The sequence below is a fragment of the Centrocercus urophasianus genome, unplaced genomic scaffold (genome assembly GCF_019232065.1).
Source record: "Centrocercus urophasianus isolate 14NV4802_14NV808 unplaced genomic scaffold, USGS_Curo_1.0 seq_29, whole genome shotgun sequence".
In the NCBI taxonomy this organism is placed as follows: Eukaryota; Metazoa; Chordata; class Aves; order Galliformes; family Phasianidae; genus Centrocercus; species Centrocercus urophasianus.
In genome coordinates this window covers 1,614,521-1,642,116 of record NW_024884855.1, presented here as the reverse complement: position 1 = coordinate 1,642,116, position 27,596 = coordinate 1,614,521, and the positions used below count along the sequence as shown (strand labels likewise).

The window sequence follows — 27,596 nt, the reverse complement described above, 5'->3', positions numbered from 1 at the left end:
ACTATCTGAGGTTACTGAAATATGATCTTAAGACATCATTATGAATAAAAATTAGCTCTATATGCTACTAAAATTCACAACATCATTAGAGAATGCCTTAGATAGTTTTGCATTACATTTTGAAATTAAAAGGATTAAGTACTATATAAAATCCCCAATCTGCATTGAAGAGTAAAGAGATAACAAACAAGATAAATGTATTTGTTTATATTGTGCTGCTGCTTCCACAAAGTAAGAAATTATAGCATACCTCCAGACAAGGTTCCCGAAGCCTTAGCAATTTCTCCTTTAAAGATGCATTGTTCATCTAACATCATTATAATGTCTTTCACACCCCTAAAAGAGTGTATGCGAGATTTATTATAATTCCAAATCCTAATCATAGCTACTTGACAGGGATTCACAAAGTCAATAAAGATAAAGTGAGGTTTTCCAGGGGTAAACGGTGCTAGCCAGAGATGCATATCATCCTGTGTCAGATTTACCCCATCAATTAGATTGGTTATTACTCTGGGATCTTTGCCATAAGCTGGTAAAATATTTATATCAGGTGGTTCAGCTGTTATTTTTGAAATCTGAACAGGCTCTCCTTTAGAACTGAAAACTTCAATTCCATTAAGACCAACATAATGTCTGTCTCCCCACGTCGTTCGAATGTCTATTACTAAGTGCTGCCCATAAGGTAAGACGGGTATTTTAAAATCATTTCCATCATGTGCCTCCACAGAGTTTTCTTCTTGCTTTTTTGGTAGTGCTTGAACTCCCTCTTTTCTCATCAGATGATATTCTCCCAGCCGGTTGATTTTCTGCTGATGGAGAAACTCATCGAAGATATCCCCCTGAAAATCCAGGTTAGAGATTCGGCCACGATGGGAGTAATTAAACTTCACCAATGAGTTCCAGGACTCCTGCAGAGTGTGTTCTTGTTCAGTGTGCCACTCTGCTCTAGATGTGCCAACTTCCTTGATAGACAAGTCCTCATCTGAAAACAACATTACATATGCATTTAACATACTGACACAACTGGAAGCAAACCACTACAGTAGATGTTCCAAGAATATGGAATGGTAGATGTTCCAGGACTACGCAGGTCACATTTGTGTTCCCCTGACTATGAAATTCTGTTACATGAGCACGTTTATATTGCCCCTCTGTTATAAAGGCTATATGTCACTATTTCCCTTTCCATTTAGACATAATGAAAATAATAAGGTTAATATTAAAAAGCAACAATAAACAATAAACAAAACTACAGTTTTAAACTGGCAATTCTTGACTTAATACTTAAAGAAATTCATGTTTATGCAATTCTCATAATTTAAGACCTTGGGCAAGACCCCTGGAAAAAAGTCCCAGAGATACTCATTGGGTGAGTATCAAAACGTACCATCTGTCTGCATTTCTGCAGGAGGTCTGTCAAACAGTTGGAGCTAAACTGTTTAAGTTCCTAAAGCATTACTGGGAAAATCCAGTGCTTCCTTTTTCAGCAAAATAGGAAGAAATAAGATAAGAAAGTCCATTCCATGGAGGGGATGGACCACCAGGAAGGGGTCAGAGAAGCACAATGAAAAACAGAAACAAAATTATTCATACAACTCCTCTGCTGCAGATGCAAGCTTTTATGTTGACAGAAATCAGAATTCTTACATGTGTAACACTTTCATGTAACCTTAAAAAATATCAGTCCAACACCTTAGATACAGTGGGTTCCATAGCAGCATTGATATTCAAACCTAAAAATGCAGTTGAGAAACCCTCAGAATGATGGCTGGAGAGATACAAACCTAAAGATTATTTTCAGCAGGCCTGACGAAAGAAAGCATAAATACTGCTTGAACTTAGCATGGTAACTTCTATACATTTAGCATCAGGTGTACACAACTGCAGGCCCTTTTCTCTTCAGCTGTTGCCACCATCTTCTATAGTCTATCTTCAACTGCAGTTTCTGCTGCCACTATCCTGCATAGGAGATGTCTTCCATACAGGTTTCCTGCATCTTAGCCACCCAAGCATTACACCTGTATTAGCAATCCTCACTGCTGAGCACTATTTAAAATACAAGAGAAAGATGAAGAAGGAAAGAGGTCGATGGAGGAAAGGCAAGGACAGGAATTAGGAAGAGGAGAGATGAAGAAGAACAATGTAAGAAAGAAGGATGAGAAACAGAAGAGACTATGAAACAAATGCACTGCATTTGCTCTACTTCTGCTAGGTACAGTAAAATACTGCAACTCTATTCTGAACACACAAGAGGCTGTGGGAGAGGCAGGACAGTTTGGTCCAATTCTCACATCTGGCAAAAGGAAGATACAGAGTGCTCAGGTGGTCTAAGGAGAACTGCTACACTGACAGCGCTCAAAGCAAATACAAATAATTAATCAGCAAAAGGGAAAGTATCTCAGCCAGGTGCACAAGAAGAAAGGTGGGGAGAAAAGAAGTAGTAGGTTCAGCATTCAGCAAGGATGAGGCGAGTGTTGCATTCTACACATGTAGGACCCAAATGCTTTTCTCACTTCAACAACGGTAAGATGCAGAGGGGGGATAACCATGGATCTCATGGGAATGCAGTGGGGGCAGCACAGAGAAGCTGTGTAGGGCAGTGCTCTCCTCGTGACCCCACCAGGGGGCTGCTTAATTTCCATCTCAGCACAATTAAGAGCAGATAATTACGATTTTCAATAAAGTTGTCATTTTTGTGGTTTTTTTTTTTTTTTTTTCCAAATAAATGAAGAAAAGCAAATGCAGTACTGAACAATTACAGGCCCACGGGCTAGATTTCAGTTCTGTACAACGTCCTTGAGTGTGCAGTCAAACAAATGGTTTTCAAGAATAAATGCCAATTGCAATAAAATGCAAAATAATGTTTTCCCAAAAGACTTTTTAAGGCTAATTTTTAACTTTGTTTTTGGAATCACAGGGAAAGAAGCAATGTTCCTAATCTGTCTATGGCCAATAATCATTGCACAGGGGACGACTGAGATAAAAATAAGAACTCTAAAGCAGATGGGAAACTACCTGAAAGAGTATTGTATTCCATATGCATAAGCATGAAAGTCTGGAGACCAACCTGGCCACTCTCCCCCATTTCACAAGTGAAATACAAATAAGGAAGCAAATTTCAGAGAGTGATTTCAGAGAAAAGTAGTCATTTGCAAATCACTTTGTTGTTGAAATCTGTGTCTGTACATCCACTCCTGGGGTGGGTGATCACAAACAGTACTTCCAGATTCTCAGAATGTAAAAGAAGGTACTATATATTTCTTCACCACTTTAAATAGCAAAGCTTGACAATTTCAGGATAGGGAAGTATAGAAGCGTATTCAATATCCATTGGCTTTTCCTGGCTTTGATTTTTTTTTTATTTTTATTTATTTTAAGTACTCCAAACACTGCAGAGATTACAGCTTCCACAAGAGTTGAATTGGAGTGATTTTCAATGGGAGGTTAACAAGTTTGCTGGCTATATTAAAGAGCAGCACCAGCAAAAGAGAAGTTCTGAAAAGAAAACAGAGGTCAACAGCTGAACGTTCAGAGGGTCTGGCATTCCTTTTGGCACCTAAAATATACTGCTTTTATTGGAGTCTTGTGAACAAGTCACAGTATTCCCACCATCAACTTTGATAAAGAATATCCACTTGCAGGTGTTTAGACACATCTCTAATCTTCTGTATGCCTGATTGTGTGATGGATGCCATCCAAAGGAATCCAGAAATAACAATCCCATTAACATGAATCTCCCCTGTGAGCTTTGGACGAGTGCCTTCAATCACCAAATCTCATGTCCTACTTCTGCCAGCAACACACGCCATGCAATTCCTCTCAGAACTTCAGTAAACTACATTTTGGGAGCAACACAAGCTTGAAAACAACATCTTTCCTCTTCTCTCCTCTGTTGTATTAATCTCATGCCTATTCCCTGCAGCTAAAAATAGCAATCATATTTCCATGCTGCAATCACACGCTTCATTTCCCAAATCATTTTAAATGCTCTCTTCTGTTCCACTTTGCAATCAACTTTCCTGAAAACGGATGATCAGAACAGCAGTTTTCCAACTGAAGTCTCACAAGTGCCTGTGCCGAGATATTAACATTTCCCTAACTAGCAGAAAAGCCTCTGCTGATCCATCCTTCGAGTGCCTCGCTATAATCATGCCTGCGTCACACCAGCACTTCATAGTCAATCTGTGATCAGCTACTCAGCCAGGATCCTTCTTTTCCTCAATCATCTGCAATTGATGATTACTCAGCTTACAACTTAATTCTCTATTAGTCCCCAAATGCCCTTGCAAGCAGTACTTCTGCACTACATTTCACTCTTATTACTCCAGTTCTCAAGTTCCTCTTGCTGTGCAGTTGTTCAATCCTCTCAACTCATAACACCCCAAATTATGTTATTCGCAAATTTTATCAACATACTTTTATCATCTGCTTTGCACACTGAAGCAGTTTCAGAAGATAAAAATGTATGTTTTTATAGCAACAGTAACTCAAGCCAAGTGTGCCTCTATGTGCTATTTCTAACTTCCATTTTTCTCATTATTCCTCATTTAATGACCAAAGAAGAGCTGTGATGTTGGGTATGGGGGCATGTAGCAATCCCCCTGTTGCATGCTTCTGTTGGGAAACTGAAGTTCCCATAGCCCTGTAGAAGTTTAAATTCACTATTCTTAAGGAAACACATAAAGCCATCTCACTGTTAATGCTCTCTCAAAATGACTTTTTCCTGCACATTATTATAGGAAGAACAAAAGTTGCAAGATGTGATTTTCCCCAGTGACAACCACATACTGAGAGCTTTCTTGTCACTTTCTTCCTGCTAAGAGTTCTAAGTAATAGATAACTAAAGCTGCTCTGGGCAAAATTAGAGGACACTAACAAGAATCATGATAGTTGACATCATAACTCCTAAATTGCCACTATATTTATAGCTCAAAAGAAATTACTAGAGTGGGATTTATTTACAATTTCTGTAATGAAAGCAAGTATTAACTAGAAAGAGTTTGAATTTTAAAAGTCAAAAGCCAAGCCAAGTTGCTATAAGGTCACTGCATCGGTCCTCAGTATTAGTTTCCCACTTAATTTAGGCACACATCAAAACAAAGGTTGTAAGAATGTAACAGTGAGAGGGGCTTTCTGTGCCATCTTGTGATACGGACAAATCTGCTTTTAGTGCAGGGAAATCTCTCATTCTATATTGTTACAGATTCTGTTAAATTCTATGCTTCATATATATAGAAATGAGAGATTTAGACCTATCAGGTCTATCAAATATAGAGCTGCATTACATGGCTCGTGGATTAGTCTACACATAGCATACCTGCCCATGTCACAGAGAGGAAACTGAGAATCCAGGAACGTAAGTTTGGTTAAAACACTGAGACATAACAACAACAACAAAAATCAGTCTATTTTTTTTTTAATCCCCTCTTCAAGCATACACCTGAGCAAAATTGCAAACACAGAAAGCTACAGCTTTTTCTTTGGAAATTCAGTTAAAAGAAAAATAACCTGCTTTGCTTACATAGCAAAATGTGACATGCTTCTAGCAAAACATTTTACCTTCTTTCAACATGCCTAGTCTAGACATCCTGCTTCTAGAGTCCCAAGAACAAGACAGCATATGATACCCAAAGTTGATAGATTTTTGGACTACCGGATCACAATCTGAATGGATTCTTGGTTCTCTCTGTATCTGATTTCTGTATTGCATACACAAAAAGGAGAGAGATGCACAGACAAAGGAAATGAAAGGAGTAGCAATAGTACGAATTCCTGTAGACAGCATATATTCTCATTGAGAAAGACAGAAACCTAACTACACAAACTCTAAGGTCACTCAGTACCTTGAGGTCACGCTCTTCCTCATCACTTTGCAGATTTTCATTTAAATCGGTGAACATCTGCAGTCTGCCAGACTGCCAATTTTCAGAATATCAAGACTGTACATTTGGTCCTTCATCTTCTCCAAATAATTTTTAAAGCACTAACCCAAAGTGCAAATTTTTCAGAAAATGAGCATTTCGTGTTCAGCGTATAACAAGGTGAGAGGCTGAGCATCGCTGAGTACAAATGAGAAAAACTGAATACTGCAAATAACAACTAAAATCCCACTGTTTATACACCCAGAAATGACCAGTGAGTAAAAAAAGCTGATCTTTTTTCTCCACTCAGTACTGGTGATGCCAAAGTGGAAGCACTGCATGCAGTTTCAACCAAACTTAATGGAACAAGTCCATAGCAGGGCCACAAAGATGATTAAGGGACCAAAGCACCTCTCCAAGAGAGTATGCTGGGAGAGCTGGAAATCTTCAGCCCGGAGGAAACTCGGGGGCATTTTATTGATGCATCTAAATACCTGGTGGGAGTGAATGAACATGATAGAGCCAGGTTCTCTTCAGCGACAGAACATGAGGCAATGGACAGAAATTAAAAACCATGAAACTCAATGTTAGAAAAGGAAAGTGCCTTTACAGTGAGGGCAGTCAAACACTGAACCACCAACACAGTTCTGGATAACCTGTTTTAGTTCACTGTTTAAGCAAGGGATTTGATAAGACAATGACAAGAAGCATCTTCCAACCAAAGTGATTTTGTGCTTCTGCAAAATGAGAAAAATATCAGCCCTTACACTAAGGTTGCTACTATGAGCTCTTACCTTTGAGTACTGAATCATTTCTAAGGTTTATGGTGTTTAATCCCTGCTTTCTTACACTTCTCCTTCCACTTGTTGGGTACTCTGAGGTGCAGCCATGCTTGTTAGAAAGTTGCTCTGAAATATCCAAGCCAACATCACTGTCCTTTCTGGTCAGCATTTGCGATCTCCCATCTCCATTTGCATTTCTACTACTCAATCTTCCCAGCTCATTTCTGTGACATTTGGCATCTTCATTAGTCAGATCAGGGAAACTCTTTGTGATTACATCCAAGTGTGTTTGAAATTTCAAGTCTAAACAATGTTCTGAAGCAAGCCAGGGAGGCTTCTGCTTACCAGAACTATCTTGAGGATTCTCTTTTTGTTGGGAAGATGAGTGTAACCAAGAAGGAATTGCACCTGCAGAATCAGACAGTTTTCTTCCTGTTAGCTTTTCCATTTGCCCACTCAAAGGAAGTTCATCATCAGACTGATCATGATCAATAATTTCTACCACACTTTCTTTCGTATCTTTTATACCAACGTGAGATGGTAACACTTCTAGATCATCCTCTAAGCCGGATAAGTTTTCCTTAGTCAAGCTGACTGAGTTCACCTTATCCTCAAGATGATCTTCTGGCAGAGATTTCAAGCTTACTGATGTATGGTTTGTCTGTAAGCATTCAAAACACAGGTCCACTTCCTCATCCTTCACTGCAGTTTCATTTACTTCTTCATCTTCATTTGAAGAACATGTTATACCTTGCTTGCATTCTATAATATCAATTGTAGTGCCACGGTCTGCAACGAGATCTCCACAGGCTCTTTCCAATTCACCATCAAATACAAGTCTCTCATCAACATATAACTTCACCTTCTTCGCTCCAACATCAAGGTCCTGGAAAAATAAAGGTATGGAGATTTCAAATAAGCTGTTCAAATATTAGGTATCACTGTTCTGAAACTGTGACCAAGAGATGAAAGCACTAAAAAGCTCGTATAAGTAACATGCCTATAACCACCTCTTAAATGAAAAGCTCAAATAAGTGAAAACTACTGTGGGATATTTAAGAATGTATTTAAAAAGATCAACCATGCTGCTAGACACTACTACGAATCATTCTGGCTGACATCTAGGAAATAAACACATTTAAAAAGTTTAAAGACACCTAGATTAAATATAATTATTTTTGATCAGGATGTAATTCCTGAGGTGGATAGATTTTGCTTCAACATCTTTAAGAACCACCACTTATTTCACATCTATACTACAGGGTGAATAGTTACTCACATCAAAGCCACCAAAGACTTATAGAAATGCAAGGCTGGAAAGGATATTAAAATTCTCATTCACCTGTTAGCACTTAAGGAAGTAAAATAACCAATACCTTCGCAAATAAATCTGTTTTTAATAGTTTTCAAATAAGACAACTTTATGCCTTCATAGCCTATTTAAACACTTAACTAGCCTTATAAATAAAAGGCCTTTATGTCAGACACAGCTCTGCCACTCAGTAAATCTCCATGTGATTGTTTTCTGTGGCACCCATTAAAAATCTTATTTTATTATTCACTTGAAGTTGGAATTAATATTCTCTCTGTTCTCCCTTTCTGAGCTTCGAGTTGCTTAGTGATCAGATGCAAAGGGAAAGGTTGACAGAACGCTTAGGTTTCCCCAGTACTGATGCAAAAGTCTGTAACCTCCTTGTGCTGGAAGAGAAGTCCATTATTAATAAGTAATTTCATGAAAAAGCCACCCTGCAAACACTTAAGACTTCATCTGAGGAAGCCTTTTTTCCTTCCGGAACTACTAGAATGACACAGTGTCTCCAAACTAGCAAGTAGATACGATCAGAGAGAAAAATAAGAGATTTGGTGAAAATAGTTTTAAGATTCTTTTTAACATTCCTTCCCAGCTTGCATCTTCAGCCCTCACAGGGTGCCTCTGCTGGGGTAGTGCTTTCCCAATGAAGCAACAGGGGGGGTATTCCTGGATGCACCAGTAACATTTGTGCATGAAGGACAGAGCTTAAAACTCGAGAGGCTTTTCTGTGAATTCACCCGGACAGAGAACATTGCCTCTGCCTGACTTTTCAAAGTAAAAAAGGAAAAGAAGGAGCAATAGGAAATAAATCAAAAATTATAAACTTAACTCTACTGGAACAAAGCTCCAGATTAGGCAAGAACTGTAAAACTGGACAGGGATGCATTTTCTGTGCAAGGACTTGGGTAAAAAGATCTCCAACTCAGGATAATGGATATGAAATACAAACAAGCACTTGAAAGGTAAAATTATCCAGCTGGAGAGCAACTAAAGTATTCCTGCGTTTAAGTATCAATTCCATACATAGATTATGAAGACATACATACCACAGGCACTATGGCAGCTCTCAGGAAAAGAGGTTTAATAGCATAAGATAAATTTAATTTCAAGGCCACAGCACACATTTATGTAACGCCCCAATATTTCAAATAAACTTGGGGAGAAACCTCTAAAAAATAAATAAATAAATAAATAAAAATGGATTGCCCTTACTTTTGTCCTGCTCCTGCAGATTAAAATTGTCCTTGTTTTCCACAGACTTCAAGGGAAGTAAATGAAGGATGCAAGGTGAAGCATTCCCTGAGACTTTCTTTGGAATGCACTAAATCAATGTCAATGTCATCTGGCTTTTGCAGCTTCCTTCAGACATACTCTTTTCTACTTTCCAATTCAAAATCTAAAGCTCAGATATTTTCAACAATACTGGCCTGAATTCTTCTTCCACCCTTTGTTTGAAGAAGTACATGGGCACCTCTCACTTATGTGGCTTTTGAGGGAAGGGTGGTTAGAACAAGTACCCAAAAGAAGCACAAAATACAGCTCTAGATTTACATTAGCAGGAATAAAATGTATCTAATCACGCTTTAGTTTTTATTTTATTATTTTTCTCAGACAAAAATTTCCTCATGGAAAGTTACGGATTTAGGCAGAACTGCTTGGTATTATTCTTTCACATATGAATGAAACATGTTTAGGCCATGTGCATCGCAGGATTGCTACTGAAATCTGTGGGGTATGCTCCTAATGGATGTTACTATTTGTTTTATAGAGGTTTATTAAAAAAATCATTGCCTTGCAACTTGCAAATCTGTCCATGCCTATCTCCCATGTTACGCTCAATATGCTCAGTACCAAATTCATACTCTTACCTCCAAAACCAGCAATTCCTTTCACACACTCTAACTGAAATGGAACATTCTGTGGCCCATGTTTAAATAGAAAAAAGCTATTACAACTCCAGAAAATGAATACACATCATGGTATAGTAAACTTCTTTAAGCTGTTCATTCCACATTTCTGTATGTATAAGTTACCGTATATGCTTATATAAGAACACAGATGAGAAGAAAAACAGAGAGATAAAGCCTCTTATTGATAATCCGGAGCAGCAAATCCTCTTTGATCCAGTACCTGGGATTTTTTTCCTCAACGTTGCAGCACACAAACAAGAATAATTTCCATGGCAACATTCAAACACAAACAGGAGACCATCTGCCATCAGATGTCTCTGTAGTAACACTAGATTACTAGTTATTTTATGTACATGTAGTTAGTATGCTTTTTTAATAAATAATAAAACCAGAATTGATCAACATTCAGCCTATTTATACCTATATAGACAAGAAATCAAGGATTTTTTTTCCTATATTGTGATAAAACAACTCCATATGCTGAACACTAAAATGCACTCACCTTCTCTATTTCTCACCACAGTAAAAGACTACCTGACAGAAGATGCAACCCCTTTATTAGGCTTGCAATACATACATAAATGCTATGAAAATGTTAGCATTACATTTCTACCTCTTACAATGAACAACAGAAGCAGAAATCTACAGTAGACATGGGCCCCCCCGAGCTCTGTATTTTACCAGAAAATATCACCCACTTTTATTTCATACTTCAGAGTGAAGATCAAACTGAGGTTTGTATAGAAAAAGGAGAGCACGCATGCAGAGGAGGTGAGAAAAAGACTACTTACACTAGCTGTTGTGCTGTAATTCCAAATCTTGATCTTGGATACACCAAAGTCATGGGATCGAGAGGGATTGCGGATAACAAAGTAAAGTTGGATGGGCGGATGGAAAGGGCACATCCAAAGGACGCGTTCCTTTGTCGTCTAAAAACACACACAAGCAGAATGTCACCAATACTCTGTCTTCTGAAGCAGGATATTTTGATTAATTTACCACCCCACTGAAAGAAAAATCAATGAGAAAAGTAATCATATAATAAATTCTTCTGTATTAAAAGCAAAACCTTAACCTCATCTCCAAACAATAAATCTGACTCTCCTGCTAGTAGGACAGCTCACAACCTGACAATTAGATAAAGGTCAGCTGCTTGCCATCCCAGAGAGACATCTGCATGCTCACAAATGACAGGCGGTCTGCCATGCTTTGTAACTGCAGGGTCAATGCAAGCCCAGTTTATTTTAATCAAATTAATCAGCTTTGCAAGCGCTAAAGGGGATCACTGAGCAGAATGGACACTGCCTAATCATTTCACAATTTCTTAAGAGTGCTTATGCTTCTATCTTGCCATCTAACAAAGGAAATCTTATCAATTTTATTTCACCACCTCTATCTTCTGCAGTCTTTACAGACAACTAATTTCACTTGCAGATCTATTCCTTAGAGCTACATTTAGAATTCAAGATAAAATAGAAGCTTTGAACACAGATTTTACAGACAATTGGTTATGGTTGTTATAGACAGTTTAAAGTACCAAGTAAGCTCCGGACATTGCTAAAAAGTGCTGTCTATTTCTGTTTAGAACAAAAAAAGTGAAAGTATGTGGCAGCTCACTAAGAGAAAAAAAAGGAATTTTGGAATCAAAATGTTGAACGTTGGTGTACTTGATAGCAAACGTTAGCCAACAGCAGAAATAAATGAGGACAAAAAATAAATATGCATGCAAACAACATTTTGGTGATCTGAGATTAGTAGATACATTACAGCTCTTTCTATTTTCAAGGATCCACAGTACATAAATACACTATGTACACAAAATCACTATTTTTCCACATCCTTTCACTTAGTGAGTCTTTCAGATTTTCCCAAAGACAGGAAATAAACGTCCCTATCAGGTAATTCAGATGTATGCCTGGTGATGGTAAGGACAGATCTCTGTCAGTCTATGCAGAGATAATGTGAACAGAACCACTTTTCACAGTGGTTCACCCATTCCAAGTTCTGATGGTTGACAATGTCTCCGTCCCAGGAGCCACTCAAAAAGTCTTAGGAGACAGTTGTTGTTTTGAACATCAGGTTGGGGCATAAACAGCCATACAAGCACCAGAAATGTTTGTTCCTTTCTACATTTAAAGAAAAAAAAAATTAGAAAGAAGTTTCTTAACAGTGAAGAAGTTAAAGATATTCCTCAAGCCAGCGTGAACCCAATTCTATGATCAGTGTCAAAGCTAGATCACGTCAGTTGAGACATATTTTGAACAGAGATAATGAAAAAAATCATTTCCCAGTGGCTGATAACACGAGTGATGCATCTTCACACCTCTCAAGTCAGGACCTGACAGCCTGAAAAAGCACTAGGTTATCTGGCTGTACTGTTCACACCAAACTCAGAGCTAAAACAGACACTGCATAGACATGTTTGTGCTGTTCTCCAGAAGATCTGTAAAGTTACATGTCTTCCAACTAACAGCAGACATAGAGCCAGACTCATTTGGTCTTGAGTGAGAAGCAGCTATGGAGATGGCTGTTCATCAGTGGAAGTATTATGAATGAACACACTCATGTCAAAGATCTGACATCAGAAATTCAAGACACCTTGATGAATCCCTGTCAAAATTCAGACTGGGGAGGTGTCATGTTCTATCACATCATTATACATGAAGTATCCCTGCTCTGGAGTTACTGTCACTGCAGTTAGCGCTGAAAAATATCTATCCCAAAAGTCCTTTGAATCAACAAAGTGAACATGATACACTGGAAGTATTCACTACATTTGCACTGGATCAAATGAAAAAAAAGAGCAGGAAACTTTTATTTCTGGTTTTCTGGGAGACTGGCCTCCAAGACACAGCTTTGTGTCATCGCTGGAGCTATGCCCAATTTACAGGGAAATGACACGGTTCAACATTGTGAAGAAACATCTTTCACACATACAGATATTTCTACTGCAGTCCTTTGTTCTTGAGATTCTGAGGTCTGAAAGACCTACACATACACAAATCAGCAGTCACACTAGCTTTCATTAGAATCCTACCTCTGAAGTCCTGAATGCTCTCCATCGAGCGGCCAGAAGACATACAGAGAATCTGCAGCACAACTGAAATTATAGCTGCTTAAAAGGCTCTGTAAATTTGCTAATGCTTCAGGGATTTCATTTGTAATTTGAAGTCCATTGTCTCTAGTATGAAAGAGCACTCCATCTTACAACCTGACATAAGAACAACAAAGTAGTTTTCCTCTACCACTCCACAGGTTTCTCTTTATCTTTTGTTGAAGTCAACCTATCTACCCGTTCTTCCATAGTCCTTCTCCAGGTAAAAGCAAAACAAGGGAACAAGAGCAAAGAACTTCTGTCTTGAGTTTACTGAAACTTACATTAAACATCTGAAACAAGAAGTTAGCAGTGATGCTCCTATACCTTCAGGTCACAAGAACTAATTAATTTAACAGCAGGCATACTGTAAAAATGTGAAATTCTCTATCCTTAAGGCTGTAATTTTTTTCTTCCAAATTTTATTCCAGTGTAAAAAACGTGTTCCTTCACCCAAGACAATATCAAAGTACTAATACATAAGAAACACAGTTAAATGCACCTGTCTCCAGTTGCTCAGTTAACAAAGTCAAACAAATTAATCAAATTATAAAACATTATAACTGAAAAGCAACATCTTGGACATGAAAACTGGATTTGTTAATTCAAAATGCAATCAGCAACCAAACAAGAAACTTTGACAGAATATTAAACATTAAAAACAGAAGTTGTCATATCCAGCTATAAACTGTTGTCTTACATTTAAGTTATTGACCAAGCAGCATAAATCCCCTGGGTAGTCAGCATTCCGAATGTCCACATCATGAGGAGACACAAATATCTTCTTGTTGTATAAATCAAAGAACTCCACCTCTCTCAAGCCAATGTTTACTGGATTTCCCCAGTTAGAAAGAAGTTCCACAGTCACATAAATGGCACTGTGTATTTCCACATTTGTCGGCATCTGGACCCAAGTGAAATACAGTATACACATTAGTGACAAAACAATAAAATCTGCAGCAATATACTGTTAAGACTACAATGCTATTGATTCAGAAGAAAAAAGTCTGTAAATTCAGACCTATCTGGATATTTAATCATCCTGCATGCCACCAATTCTACCGCACACCAACTAAAAAACCCAGGGTAAGAGAAGAGAACTTACCACCCCCTCTTAGGTTTCATCCACCCCCTTCACTAAGGAGCAGACAGCTTTGTCTTATTCCTTTGTAGCTCTGATGAACAGAGAAAACTATTTTCTGCTAGCAAAAACAATGCATGAACTGTGATTACAAACTGTACTGTAAAACTTTGGGGTAAGGAGGCAGGAGAGAACTCTACTGTTGCACAGCTTTTGATTTATATTTTTCCAAACATTCCTCATTAAACACTTTTGGGGGCGATTCGATATTTGATAATATTTTTTTTTAAATTATCATTTGTACTGCAGACTGTAAATATTAAGATACATCAGCCAAATTGTTCCATCTTAAATTTAAAACATTCAAACCACCACGTAGGTTTTGGTAAGCCAGTACAAGCTGATATTTGATCTTTTGGCTCCCACAGCACATGAGAGCCCGAAGGGCAGAAATAACCACACAACTTTTACATCTCTTTGCCAATAAGCAGTCCAAGAGAATCAGACCAACAGAAAACAAGTGGGGAGGGAATTTATTTACGTAAGGTCTCTCAGAGATCAACTTTTGCTAAACATCTGGGCTTTCTTGCATGTCAGATCATTCACCCTGATGATTAATAATGGATCTTTACCCCTCCTAACAAAGAAGAATCTGTTTTAATATGAAAATTTTTAGGTCTATTAAAAGCATGAATTAGCAGAGACCACTAAACTAGAACAGGACTTCAACCAAGACAGCATCCAATGCTGACATTTTAAAAAGAGGTACATCAGATTTCTATGGTTAATCAATCCAAGACATATTAGAGCTCAAGCAATCTGATAAACATTAGCATGTTCTCATGAAGAACTGAGACATTTCTGAAGTACTAGCTGCTTTGATACTATTGAATAAGAAAATAAATAGCTTAGGAAAACTTCTAGGGCAGCAAATATGCCAAAGAAACAGCTTCCTTTGACCACTAAGAATGAAAGCTAACAAGTGAATTAAGCGATTTAGATAAACCCAATACACTGGTTACATGGGTTTCTGCAAGAGCTTTATGAAATGGACCCCCTTACAAACATCACATATCTAATGCCCTTTGTATGGATGTGAATTTTTCATTACTTTCACCACATTTACCAGAGAAACACAAAAATTACGTTGCAAAATCATCAAAAGAGGAAGTCAGCAACATATCCAACACTGATAGGCAGTTCTTGAGAGTAGAAATCGCTGGGTAAGTAAGAGGAGAACTTCAATGGTACATTCCCAAGGTCCTATTACTGCAGAAAAGGTAATAACTAGTAGTTGTATAGAAGAGAATGTAATACAGAAACAGCTGTAGCAGTAATTATGGACTAAAGAGGTTCCCCTATGTTCTCCTTCTTCAAAGACTACAGGAATTAAACAATCCAAAGAACCTACCAACAAGACAGAGACTTGCTTTCCTACACTTTCAAGAGGGCTGTAATCTGTGAGGGTGATAAATTCTCTTACCCTGCCACAGGGTAATGCTGATCATTCAATGCATTTGTACTTCAGTAGTACTTGGAAGCATCAATTACAGTGCACATATATACAGACCTTCTCTGTTAAAACACAATTTGCTTCTGATTTTTCATCAGATAGGAGTATGTCATTATCACAAGTAGAACTGCTCTCAGTCTCCTGAAGAAATTCCTGAAGTTTCTCCTGTTGTCTGAAACACATGTTCTTTTGTATATTATTTCCCTTTAATTCGCGCATTTTTAAGAAATAATTTTGTCGGTGTGAAAGTGAACAGATGACAGAATAAACCCATACACCCACAGAGCAACTTAAGTACCCCATATTGAACAACAGCTGTCACAGCATCCCACACCTGATAAACACGATCTGGTTAAAAGACCAGGCTCCACTTCTCTGCTAGATATGAAACAGTTTGAGAAGTGATTCAAAATAATATGAACAGAGGCAATACATAGCTAATATAAACTATTGGCAGTTCCCTGATTAACAGCCACTGGTCCAAGGCTAGAGTCTTCTCCATGTTTTTGCCAATACTTGCCCTTAGGCATCTAAAGGCCATCAGATGAAGTGGTGCTCAGTATGGAAAAATATCCCCTGAGAAAGGAAGTCAGTCTTAGAGGAAATACGGATACCTGTTTCCAAAAGGACAGGTGCTCTCTACATCTTCTGTGACAGCAGTCTTTGCCTGGGTTTTTTCTGAAGGTTCAACCATTGCAGAGAGAACAGATGGAACAGAAAATTTCTTCTACGTGAGAAAAAGACATGTTTCATTCACATTGTTCTCTATATACCAGTGAGTATCAGTCTGTACCTTCAGAATAATGAGTTCATGCTAATTTCTGGGCTCTGCTAACCTTACTTAATCTGTAACTCTACACACAGAGTTAAAGCACATTCAGCAGAGTTGGTCTTGATTTGCCTCAATTTCTGATCAAAACTTAATGCTGGCTCAGAGATAACGGTGGCTACATATTCAAAACAGCAATATCTCACTATCTCAGGGAGCATCATTTTAGATTAGAACTGTAAACAGTCTTGGAAACTCTCAGAACTCAGTTAGCTCCAAGAAGATATAGAATCATAGAATATTCCAAGATGGAATGGATAAATAAGGATCGACAAGTCCAACTCCTGTCACACAGGACTGCCACCCCCCAAAAAAAAACACAACAGACCATAATCAGACCATTATGTATATACACCTCTTTTTTTCTTTCTAACAAAATGGTGATTAAACAGATTTTGAATCTATGAACACCATCCCAAACAGATAGTTCTGCAAGCTTAACAACTTACGACTGAATTTCTTCATGTACTGTATTCCTGTTAAAAGGATAGAATTATTATGCCCAGTGTTTAGCAAAGACTGTCTGCACAAATCTCCTGTTTCTTTTACTTAAGAAGGAATAATGGCCTGACCTGAAGAGAGTAAATTTTTGCTTATTGCCTTGTTTATTAAGTAAGTTTTTAATTGCTTTTAAACATGCTAATTGGAGATAAGAGATAATACAGACACTGCACATGCTGAGTATGTATTATTAACAAGAGAATATGCTCTTATTAATGAGCTTTGCAAGAAGGTAGGAAATATTGGCAAGGAAATTACATATCTTGTTTAAAAAGCTTTCAGAATGAAAATGGCTCAAATGGGCCTACAGCTGTGCACTTGGCTGTGTGGACATATCACGTGAGTGAGCTATCAGCTCAGTGATCCCTGAAACCAAGAGAAGGCTGTGGGATGATATCCAAGGAACCAGACTTAAAAAACAAATGAACATGCACACATACACCCCCGTGGAAGTAACACAAATCCAATTACAATTGAAATATCACTGTTTATTCTTACACAATTGTAAAACTGTGTAAGAATTAACTATTATAATTTGTGTTTAAGGAAAACGTCTTTCCTCCTTCTTGATTAAGCACTTTTTTTTGCCATACCTTTTGAGGGTTTGTGGAAACTGACTGGCTTTGCAAATCTCTCTGCAAGGCTTCATTTTCAATTTGCATAGCTTTAACCACAGCTGAAACGGAGAGTTCAGAGTCCTTTTCACACTCATTCTTTCTAGCTGCTGAAAGTGGTCTTTCTGGTCGACTTAATGGTCCTGCCATGAAAAAGAACAAAGGAATATCCATTTGTACAGACAAACCAGTACGGAATATTTCAACAGCATACATCTGAAACATCCAATTCTGTTACTAGCATAGGGCTACATTAATGAATCAGTAACCAACTAAAGCAAGGCTAAATTGCTCTAATTTGTTTTTACATTAGGATTCCAGGTCACATCTACCCTAAACAAGAGCTGAAACTGTATGACAAGAGAAGCAAAACTGTAAAATGAGAAATGGGATGTTTATGCTTTAAAAATATAGTTTCTTTGTTCAGATATTTAATGGGAATGCTTCACAACAGTTAATTGAAATAGAAGAATATGATTTCAGCACACCAACATTTCTCAATGCAACTTCAGTATTCAGCTATTCTGGAGGAATCCCAAGATTCTTCTGGTAAAATCAAGAGAGTCAGACATTGCTACTTGCAACATAAAATAAGTGACCTTATGAAGTTCTTCCCAAACGTGACAGAAAAACAGAAACATCACAGACAGAAAAAAAAAATTTAAAGTAGAGGAGACTTAAAAAACAAAAAAAACTAAAAGCATCAACTTTGGCGGTGGAAAAATTCTGTTCCTTTCTTGCTATAAATGCATTGCGTTCAAAACTTTCAACTAAGCATGAATTCCAGATCTTAAAACACATTTCTGCTAATATCATACAGAATAGATATCCAGCAGAGAAGCAGAAAATAGAGCAAACACAAGAATCAAAAAGTGAGGAGAAAGTCTTAGGGTGTAGAAGCAAAAAGAGAAGGAAATTAACAGAGACACAGCACAGACTCAAGTGTGCAAGGTCTGGATTTTTCTCACAATTCTACTCACGTCAGAACTTTTGAAGTGCTAAAAAAAAAAAAAATAAAGAAAGGTAAAGAAGTCTCATAATGACAGATGAAATTACACCTGAATCAGATTGAAAAACAAAATCATGAGCACTTTCTTTATTGACATCTATTCGTATTTCTTACTATAGCAAATTCTTTCCTGCCCATCTGGCTGCAAGGACTCAGCAGAGAGCGGTCGATTGATTTTACTTTTTGCCACAACTGGTCTGACAGGAATGTACGTTTCAGCATTATCTTTTCTTTTGGCTGAGAGAACTCGCACTGGCTTCAATTCTGTAAGACGAGGAAACAGAAAATCAGCTTCAGAGATCTTCAGAAGTAGTGAGACAGGAAGAATTATTGGACCTTAAATGCTTAAGTGTCACCACTTCAATTATGCTGGCGTAGGTAAAGTGATAACCTCCATCCTCCCTTCCTTTTACTGATGCAGCTCTATGTTCTACTCATAAGCACAGCCCAACCAACTTAGCAGTGAAATATATCACTATAAGGTAGGTCATTAGACCAATATATCTTGACAGGGCCAGGTATTTTCAAACATTGATGACCAGAAGAGCAAAAATAAATGAGAAACCCTGAGTCATTAATATAATTGTACCAGAATTATTCCTGAAGCATAGACTAAAAGTAAATGGTCATTTAGTTCATAGGAGTACATATCTGCTCTTACTTTTGGAGGTGGGGGGGTAATAAGCCACATACTCATGTTCTCACTGCCATTACACCCCTTATTCTTCTGGCTCTCCCTATTTACACACTGCTTACTTCCATAAGAATCCTCCTTTACTCAATTGATTCAAAAAGTGTTTCTCTTAAGTTGAGCAATTAAGTATGGATGAAGGGAAAAAACAAAAAGAACAAAATGCACCTGAAATGAGTGGGGAGGTAATTCTGAGGAATACTGAGCGTAGGTAAAGAGATCTTACTTCAGTGCCCCAAAAATACTACACTTATCTGGAACAACAGAATCATCTTAAGACAGGGCAAGCACCTGAGGTGTGGCTATTGCTAACAGTACAGATGAAGAAAGAAGCAGCTGTGTCAACCCTTACCTCACTGTGATATAATGCCAGCAATAAAAACAGAAGCTTTGTCTGATGTTGTTTCTCTGACACAACCCAAAGGAATTTCAGAAGGAAAGCCAATCTAAGAAAAGGATGTCAGACAGCAGAAATGAAGAGATATTACAAAGGAAATGAGTGAAGACAGAAGTTAGACACCAGCACAAGTTTTAGGTGGCATTGCTAAAGAGCTATTTTTCTGCTACAGAAGAAAACAAGTATTTGTGCTAATGAGAATAAAGACCCATCAAGTGAAACAATGGGAGTTAATGAGGAAGCAATAGAAGATACGAATTTCTGAGTGGGAAACAATGATTTTTAATCAGTGGGAAAGATAGCTGAGAAGAACTGAAATACTACTGGGTAAAGCTCATTCCTACAGCGTCCTGAAAGTAGCACATGGAGAAGCAAAGCACTAAGTAGTCACACAGATATTACTAACCCAGAAACACTCTGGCTTTGGAGTAGCAGCCCACATATGAACACTCTGTTGTATGCACTTGAAACAAACAGAAACTTCCCCAAACCATACCCAGAATTCATTTGCACAAGTGTTAGGTCTACTGCTGTATAGGTTCAGACCAGGTGATTGAGTCATTCAGTATTGTTTATGTGATTACATCAAAGCTGGACCTAAAGCCTGGCTGCCAGACAGTCAGCACTGTTGTGCTTCTGCCTTCTGTATCAGAAGCAAGCATTTATCTGTCAAAACCAGTTAAATCTTCCTGCATATTACTTTCAATATGATGTAACACAGACACTAGTTTAATGGTGGTTATTTTTTCCTATCTCAGACCTGAAACCTGCATACCTGGGGCCTATCAGAGGGGTTGAAACTTGTTACTAAATTCTTGAGGGAAAAGCTAGCCCAGGAAGCTGAAGCCTCAGCTGAAAGCTGACGTAGCTGTCAACGCTGAGAAGCTGCGTGTGCCTACAGCCTCAATTGTCTTTCCTCTGGCAAACAGCATAGCAAATCCCAGTGTACAACTCCCTTGGGTATAACAGCATCCCTAATGGATCAGAACAAATAACCAGCTATGGTTAAGATCTTGTCTCTGACAGCAGTGAGCAGCAGATGCACAGCGAAAAATATAAAATATACAGTGCATTCTTCACAAGGCTGAAGTTTGCATTTAATTCAAAGTATAATGAACTTGCTAGCTGAAGAAATTTGTAACATCTAGCAATTAAGCCATTAATGTATTTGACCTTCTAAATATCCCATGGCAATATTTTTTGTACTTATACATAAAAAAGGACAAATTATACGATGCCTATCCATGTATACAAACTGAATGTTGCACTTATAACTTTAATTATATTCAAGCCTGACACAGACCTTGGGACTACAAGAAGGTTGTCCCCTATAACTTATTAAACTCCAAATATGCTTCAAGAAGAATTATTTCTACAAGGACATACAATGAAAGGATTCCCCCGGTCAGAAGTCTCCCCAAAGACAATACCACACACTTGGTTTTCTCTTTATGTTATCCAAGGAAGGAGGTGATAAGGATGCACAGTTATTAAAAAGCAAGGATGTTACCTTGTATACACCTTTCCAGCACACAACTGTGGACACTAGTACTGTGAATTATGGCACAGATTTGTAGCGATTCTCTTAGAAGCAACACTCTCAAAGATGTATTAGAGAACTTTAACAATGTACAACAGAGGCTTACTACTTTGATCCTGCTTGTACTCCAATGCAGTAAGGGCACCAGAAACCAGGCCAGAGCATCTTCCAGCATCCTGACATTCAGAAGCTTCCTTCTGCAATGATCTACTGCTGTGCAACTGAAGGCTTCCAAAGCTTGTAATTGTTTCTTCAGTAAGAGATGGTTCTGAAAACACTTCCTCTTCAACAAAGTCATAATCCTCACTAGAAGAATCTTCTTCCATCTTTTCCTCTTCCACACTGAGTTGCAAGCTGCTTTTCAGTTTCTGACACAATTCAGACAAACAAATCTGTCAGGAAAACTCAAATATTTATTTTAAAATAAACCAGTGTGGCTGCCTTTTCCTTTAAGAGATGAGATGGAGCTAAAAATACTCGGATTCCCATGTTATATTTTCACTTCCCTGGTGAGGACATTTAAAGAAAGAACACAGGAGATGTAGGATGTTTTTTCTCATTAGAGTCCTTGCAGGAAAATCCTATAGGCCAAGAAATTTAGGAACAAGTTAGAAACACGAGGTACATAATTGAAAGGCCAAGGGCATATATTTTTCTAGTTTTACACAGATAAATAAAACTTTTGGCTTGGTATTTCAGGACTATCAGATTTTTCAGAAGTATTCCTCAGATTGTGAGGCTAATACAATGTTTCAGCAACGTGCCTTCACCACTAAGGCTAATGGCACTCCTGGTTGCATCAGGCTATCAGCAGCAGGTCAAGAGAGGCGATTCTTCCCTTCTACTGAGTGTTGGTGAAGCTGTGCCTAGTTCTTGACCCCTCCCCCAGTACAGGAGAGACCTGGACATACTGCAGAGAGTCCAAGCATGGAGATGAAAGGACTCGAGTACCTCTCCCACCAGGAGAGGTTGAGAGTTGGAAGTATTCAGTAAGGAGAACGTTCAAGGGTATTTTATAAATGTCTATAAATATTTAAAGGAAGGGGCAAAGACGAGTGCATGGCAATAGAACTTATGTTTTATTTTGTGTTTATCAGTTAATACCAGGAAACATTTCCTTATTATGGAGGTGATGGAGCACTGACACAGGCTACCCAGGGGCTGTGGGGTCCCCCCCCAGAGATCTTCCAGAGCTGCCTGGGCATCCTGCTCTGGGCAGCCCTGCTGGAGCAGGGATTGGGGTCCTCTGCTCCAATGTCCCTTCCACCATCAACTGTTCCATGATTCTGCAAAGGTAACTTCTTTGTATGTAATTTAATGTATGGTAATACTGTAGACATCTATACTTAAAGAGGAAAAAAAAAAAAAAAAAAAAAAAACAGTAGAAAAGACAGTCCAATTGATTTAATTACACCTGTTGTAACAGGATTTTTTGCAAAAATTCAACTATTAATTTACTGCTGAATAAACTGCCCAGCATCGCTCAGCAAATGCCACAAATAGCATAGAAGATGCAAGAGAGCCTTTCATTTTTATGACTGCTAAAGGAAAAGATCTCGTCTATCCTCAATGCATTTTTTTCTACCTCTGCTGATACAAGAGAGACTTTGAGAGAAGTAAGCAAACTGCATGAGTAAAACAAAAACTCAAAGCTATCTTAGATACAAATGAACTGTGACAGCGTACATTTAGTCTGTAATGAAAACTGCATGCTGCTCTCCTGTTACAGATTAGACTTGTTAGGAAAACCATATTGACAGAAACATACTACAAAGAAAAGGCAAATTCAAGTTCAAGAAAGGGTCTATGAACAACCTGAAGCTTGATATTGAGCATGTCTTAATGATAGGCAAGGCTAATACTTCTATTTGACAGGGAATTTTATGAGCTTTCTTTTAAGTTTAAAACATCACAGCATTGTAAGACAGTTCAGAGAACAAACTTCAGCTTCAGGAAAACCAAACATATTTCCAGCTGCAGTACAAAGAAAAGTGGACTTTTGTTTCAAAATTAAAAGCTTGTTACTTACACATAAGTAATTATAAAAATCTGTCACTGAAAGCAAGTTACAGCTTTACAGGGTGACAAATAAAATCATAAGCTCAAAAGCAATACAGGAAATGTAGAAATGCAGAATAATGGAGGTAGTCTGCTTTTCTATCATTCCACTGGAACACAAAGACATGGAATGCACGAACACTCCACCAGTGCATTAAGACTATATGCACTTGTCTAACTTAAAGATAAAGGTTTAAAAACAGAAAAACTGCAAGTCATGTCTACTGAGAGACTCACAAGCTTTTACAACGTGACCTGCTCTATTCACATCTTCTATTACAGGAGCTTTGATGTCTTAGTTCATAACACTAACTCTTACTTCTAAAATACTGTGTTACTTCCCATTCTAAATCTAATCAACTTAGCAGTTTCTGTACTGAAAACAGCTGCTCATCTTTCCATGACAGCATGTGCTGGACCAGGGCACACAGTGAGGACTGGCAAAGGGGTAGCAGAAGGAGAAGGTAGCCACAGTGGTATTAGATTTACTTGTTTGCTAATTAAGATGGTAATTGATTTCGTACAAGCAACTTGGCCAGTAAAAATAATTCATGGGATATATCAAAATGAAAGCTGATACTGAACCTCTGAAAATGCAAGCTAGGAAAATGCACTTAAAGTTCATCTGCTGTTAACTATACAAAAGCTACCAAGAAGTGATGTCATGCAGAGATTCAGAGGTTGCAGGGTTTTTCCCCCCTGCTCTAAGAAGGATAGTCACAACATGTGCTAGAACAAAAAACAGTAACCAAATAGAAGGCAGAATTGCCAAAGAATTGCACACAGTAATAACCCTTGATGGAAAAAAAAATGTATTATTTCAAAACTTTACTCTGACATCAGTAAGGTAAAGTCATGACATACAACAATTTCACCTTGACTGTCCAAAAAATTAGCTACAAAGAAAACAAATTATTTAAGCTTTCTCTAATCTGACAGTCAAGAGTAAAGTCCACATGGACAAACACTGAGTAAACTGACAGACTCGTTGGTTCTGTTCAATTGAAACAGTCTGCCTCTATAAATTAGGCCTTAACATCTTAGTGTTGCTGACTGAGAATAGATTTTCAAGTAGCTTTACTTTTTCTTTTCATTTTCTCCTTCATGTCACACTTCCAACATGGGAAAAAAAAAAAAAAAAAACAATGTTGTGAACTAAGTATAAATTATGCTGGATTTGAATGCTCTAGTCAATACTGATACTTGTCTCCATTCACATTTTAATTGACTGACAAAAGCACGAACAACAGAGGGCAACCGCTCATCATACCTGGGAGTAATGGAGAGGATCATCACTATTTCTCTCCATGCTCATGCTTTCATAAGGTTCAAAATCCTCAGAGTACTCAAGAGGAGGTTTAACACAGAGTTTGGTCCCTCTTTCTGTTTTAATCTCCACAGCTTTCTGTTAAAACAGGCAAAATCATTTGAATATTTTTTCTTGCTGTCAGCAGTACTATAATCAATAAACATCTGTAGATAATATGGAGATCAAGCAATCTTTTCCTCAGCTGTTCCATGGAGGAGTTCACATCCAGCACAAGTCATACCTACGGCACCAGAGTAGGGAAAAAAAAAAACACAGGAAAGGGAACACAGCAATCAACAAAGCAGCTACAGTTAAATCTCTTAAAGCACAGGAATATAAAGAAGTATTTGCAGAATAGTCTCATGGGGAAGGCACTAAACTTTGCTCAGGAAGCTGGCACACTTGGGTGCCTCCCTGAAATACCTCTATACCAACAGAGAACAAACACACAGGGAACAAACAAGAGGAGTTGTAAGTCTGTGTTGTAAGAAATAGTTCAAAGATGCATTACTTCAAGCTGTTTCTTACCTGAAGCCATCCTTTGCGTTGTATTTTTCTTGGTGCAGTCTGTGCACTGCGCACTTGCAATTCACTGGCTTTTAGCTGGGATGCTGTTCCAGAGGCAAGAATTAGAATTCAGAAAAGAGAAATACAGTATTTAAAGATGCATATAATTATTTCTCTCCTTCAGATGAGGAGAAAAGGGAATGCTTCTGATACAAGAACAGGAATAACAATTAGAAAGGCATTCCACTCCAAAAACCGGCTAGTTGTGTACCAGTGGCAAGAGTTCTGATTCCTTTGGGGATTACTACTACTGTGTGTTCAAGAGTGTAAATTGCTTAAAGCTACATAAACAGCTTGTAAAGCTCCACATTCACTGGTATGAAAGTACTGAAGTATGTTCTAGCATACATATGCGTATCTTTCTGATTCCTACCTGGGTAGAGTAAGGAGTCTTCAGAAACTGGAGGCAGACTTTGATAAACAAGGTCCTGGTGAACAGTAGATGTTACACTGAGTTTACAAAGGAAGTACTGAGTATCAAACTAAGGAAACAAGTTATTGGCAGATTAAATAGAATGTACTACACGTTTAACATACTGTGCAGAGAAGTATTCTTTGCGTGCTAGTCAGACTAAGGAAAATGATTCATTTCCTAAGGCAACAAAGAGTGTCATAACCTAGGTGAAAATTCCATGTGTGGTCAAGAAGAACAAGAGTCCTTGCACTGGAAATGGTCCCAGTGAAGCAATGGATTTTTCAGAAGATACTTTGACTAAGACACAGAGACCTACATCCTGCAGGTCACAGCAACATCCCCAAGAGAGCAAGGACATAATCAACACTCTCAATACCATCCTAAATAAAGGCATCTCATTTCCTATGTCCAAGACAGATTTACAGCTTCCATTTCTTCTCAGTGAAGAAAAATAGCTGATGCAAAACCTTTCTTCTTTAAGCCATAATTTAATGGTCATCTTAAGCCAGTAGGAACTTGTACAACCAATAAAAGAAGCAGTCTTCATACCAAGGTCATAGAACCAAGGAAAGATTTACATTGGAAGGGACCTCTGGAGGTCACTTAGTGCAACTTCAATACAAAGCGGGGCTTACTTCAAAATTACATCAGTTGGCTCATCCCAGCCTCCAATGTCACGTTTTCTTTGGGAGGCTGGACAACCCCTACATCCATCTATGCAGTGAATGGTTCAAAAAATTTGCTAACAGCAAATTTTAACTGAGGAAAAATACAGACAAATGATTACTTTTAATTGTAGTCTCTTACGCTTTCTGGTTCCCTGTCATTTCTAGTAGAAGCTCATTTGAGAAAGCCACCAGAGGGAAGGGCCATTCTTAGGGCAACAGTGCAGGCTTATGTCAATTTAGGGCGATAGTAAAACTAGAGTGAGAGAACATACTTGTTCTATTGCCTCAGCCCAAAGGATCTTTCTCATTCCCAGAGGCATGAAATAGGACAAAGAACAGAGGGAAAAGGTGATGGACCATTCTAAGGAGGAAACAAGATGCTTGATACTTTGGCAAAATATCCCTTTTAACTACAGCTCCCCTTACACCATTGGGCTACTCCTAAGTAACTCCAAGAACGCCTTGCAGCCATCATCAAAGACTGATATGAGGCTCTTCAGGCATCAAGGGCGACCAGTGCTAGAAGTACAATGCTAAAAGCACGGTCTGACTCAGTCACTGCTTCAGGACAAAACTGGAAAGATGTTTAGTTTTCATTCCCAAGCAGTTCATCTTTTCTCAGCAACTGCCCAGAAGGTCAATGATGTATGGTATAAGTGCCTGGAAGAAAAGGGACGTGGTAAGACTCATGCCACCTCAGAGTTAGGCAACTTTTCTTTTTTGTGGTGGATTCCCCTGACTACATTTTTCTAAGTCATTAAAAACAGTAGTTCAACTCCCAAGCAGCAGATGATGCAACTGAGCTACCTGCCTCTGTGCCAAACATTCATTCTGTACAAAAACATCCTTCCCAAAAGATGGATGGCATGTGAATACTATTACCTGTTTCAACACACAAAATAGGTTAGTGTAGTCATTCTCTAGCAGGAGTACATTCGGAAATGCAAACTGACAGTGTGTATTCCAGCAGCCAACAACTTAATTGTACGTCATTAAAACATTAGGAAGAGATCCCAGACTACCCTTAAGCCACATCATTTTTATTATATTGACATTCACTGGAAGGACATGCTTGTTGTGAAAGCATACCTGGGTTATACATCCAAATCAATGACAGTGTATGTGGAGACCAGCTTCACTATCATATCAATTCACTTACCAAGCCTAAGCCTACGGTGTGTGTCAACCACTGTTACTAATTATTTTGAGGGAACACAAAGATGAATAAGGACAGTTTCAGGAAGCAGAAAGAGCCCCTTCTGTACTATTAGGTATCACACATTCTGAATTTTTTAGAGAAGACTGATCGGAGAGAGGGATGCTTTGGAAGTAATAAACGATGCAGTAACTCTCATGAGAGATAGGGAAAAAAATTCAGCGCTGTACCTTAGCCAAAAATCATTTTGGTCAGTAAAATAACATTCAATCACTGAGAAGAAATGCTT

At 38.2% G+C, this 27,596-nt stretch overlaps 1 protein-coding gene across 2 annotated transcripts in view; it reads right to left on the bottom strand.

Moving 5' to 3' along the window:
* LOC122165279 (katanin interacting protein) overlaps positions 1-27,596 on the bottom strand; it is a 54,648-nt gene that overhangs the window by 23,092 nt on the left and 3,960 nt on the right. The window contains exons 2-13 of one of the 2 annotated variants that reach the window (XM_042828126.1): positions 25,442-25,496; positions 25,030-25,112; positions 24,463-24,597; positions 21,241-21,526; positions 18,621-18,770; positions 17,477-17,640; positions 16,168-16,280; positions 15,611-15,725; positions 13,660-13,863; positions 10,657-10,794; positions 6,656-7,529; positions 251-982 (exon numbers count right to left, since the gene is read on the bottom strand). In XM_042828126.1, coding sequence (XP_042684060.1) covers positions 251-982; positions 6,656-7,529; positions 10,657-10,794; positions 13,660-13,863; positions 15,611-15,725; positions 16,168-16,280; positions 17,477-17,640; positions 18,621-18,770; positions 21,241-21,526; positions 24,463-24,597; positions 25,030-25,112; positions 25,442-25,496 — 3,049 coding nt within the window. The remainder of the gene's footprint in view (positions 1-250; positions 983-6,655; positions 7,530-10,656; positions 10,795-13,659; positions 13,864-15,610; positions 15,726-16,167; positions 16,281-17,476; positions 17,641-18,620; positions 18,771-21,240; positions 21,527-24,462; positions 24,598-25,029; positions 25,113-25,441; positions 25,497-27,596) is intronic. The other variant, XM_042828125.1, reaches the window with a different exon arrangement.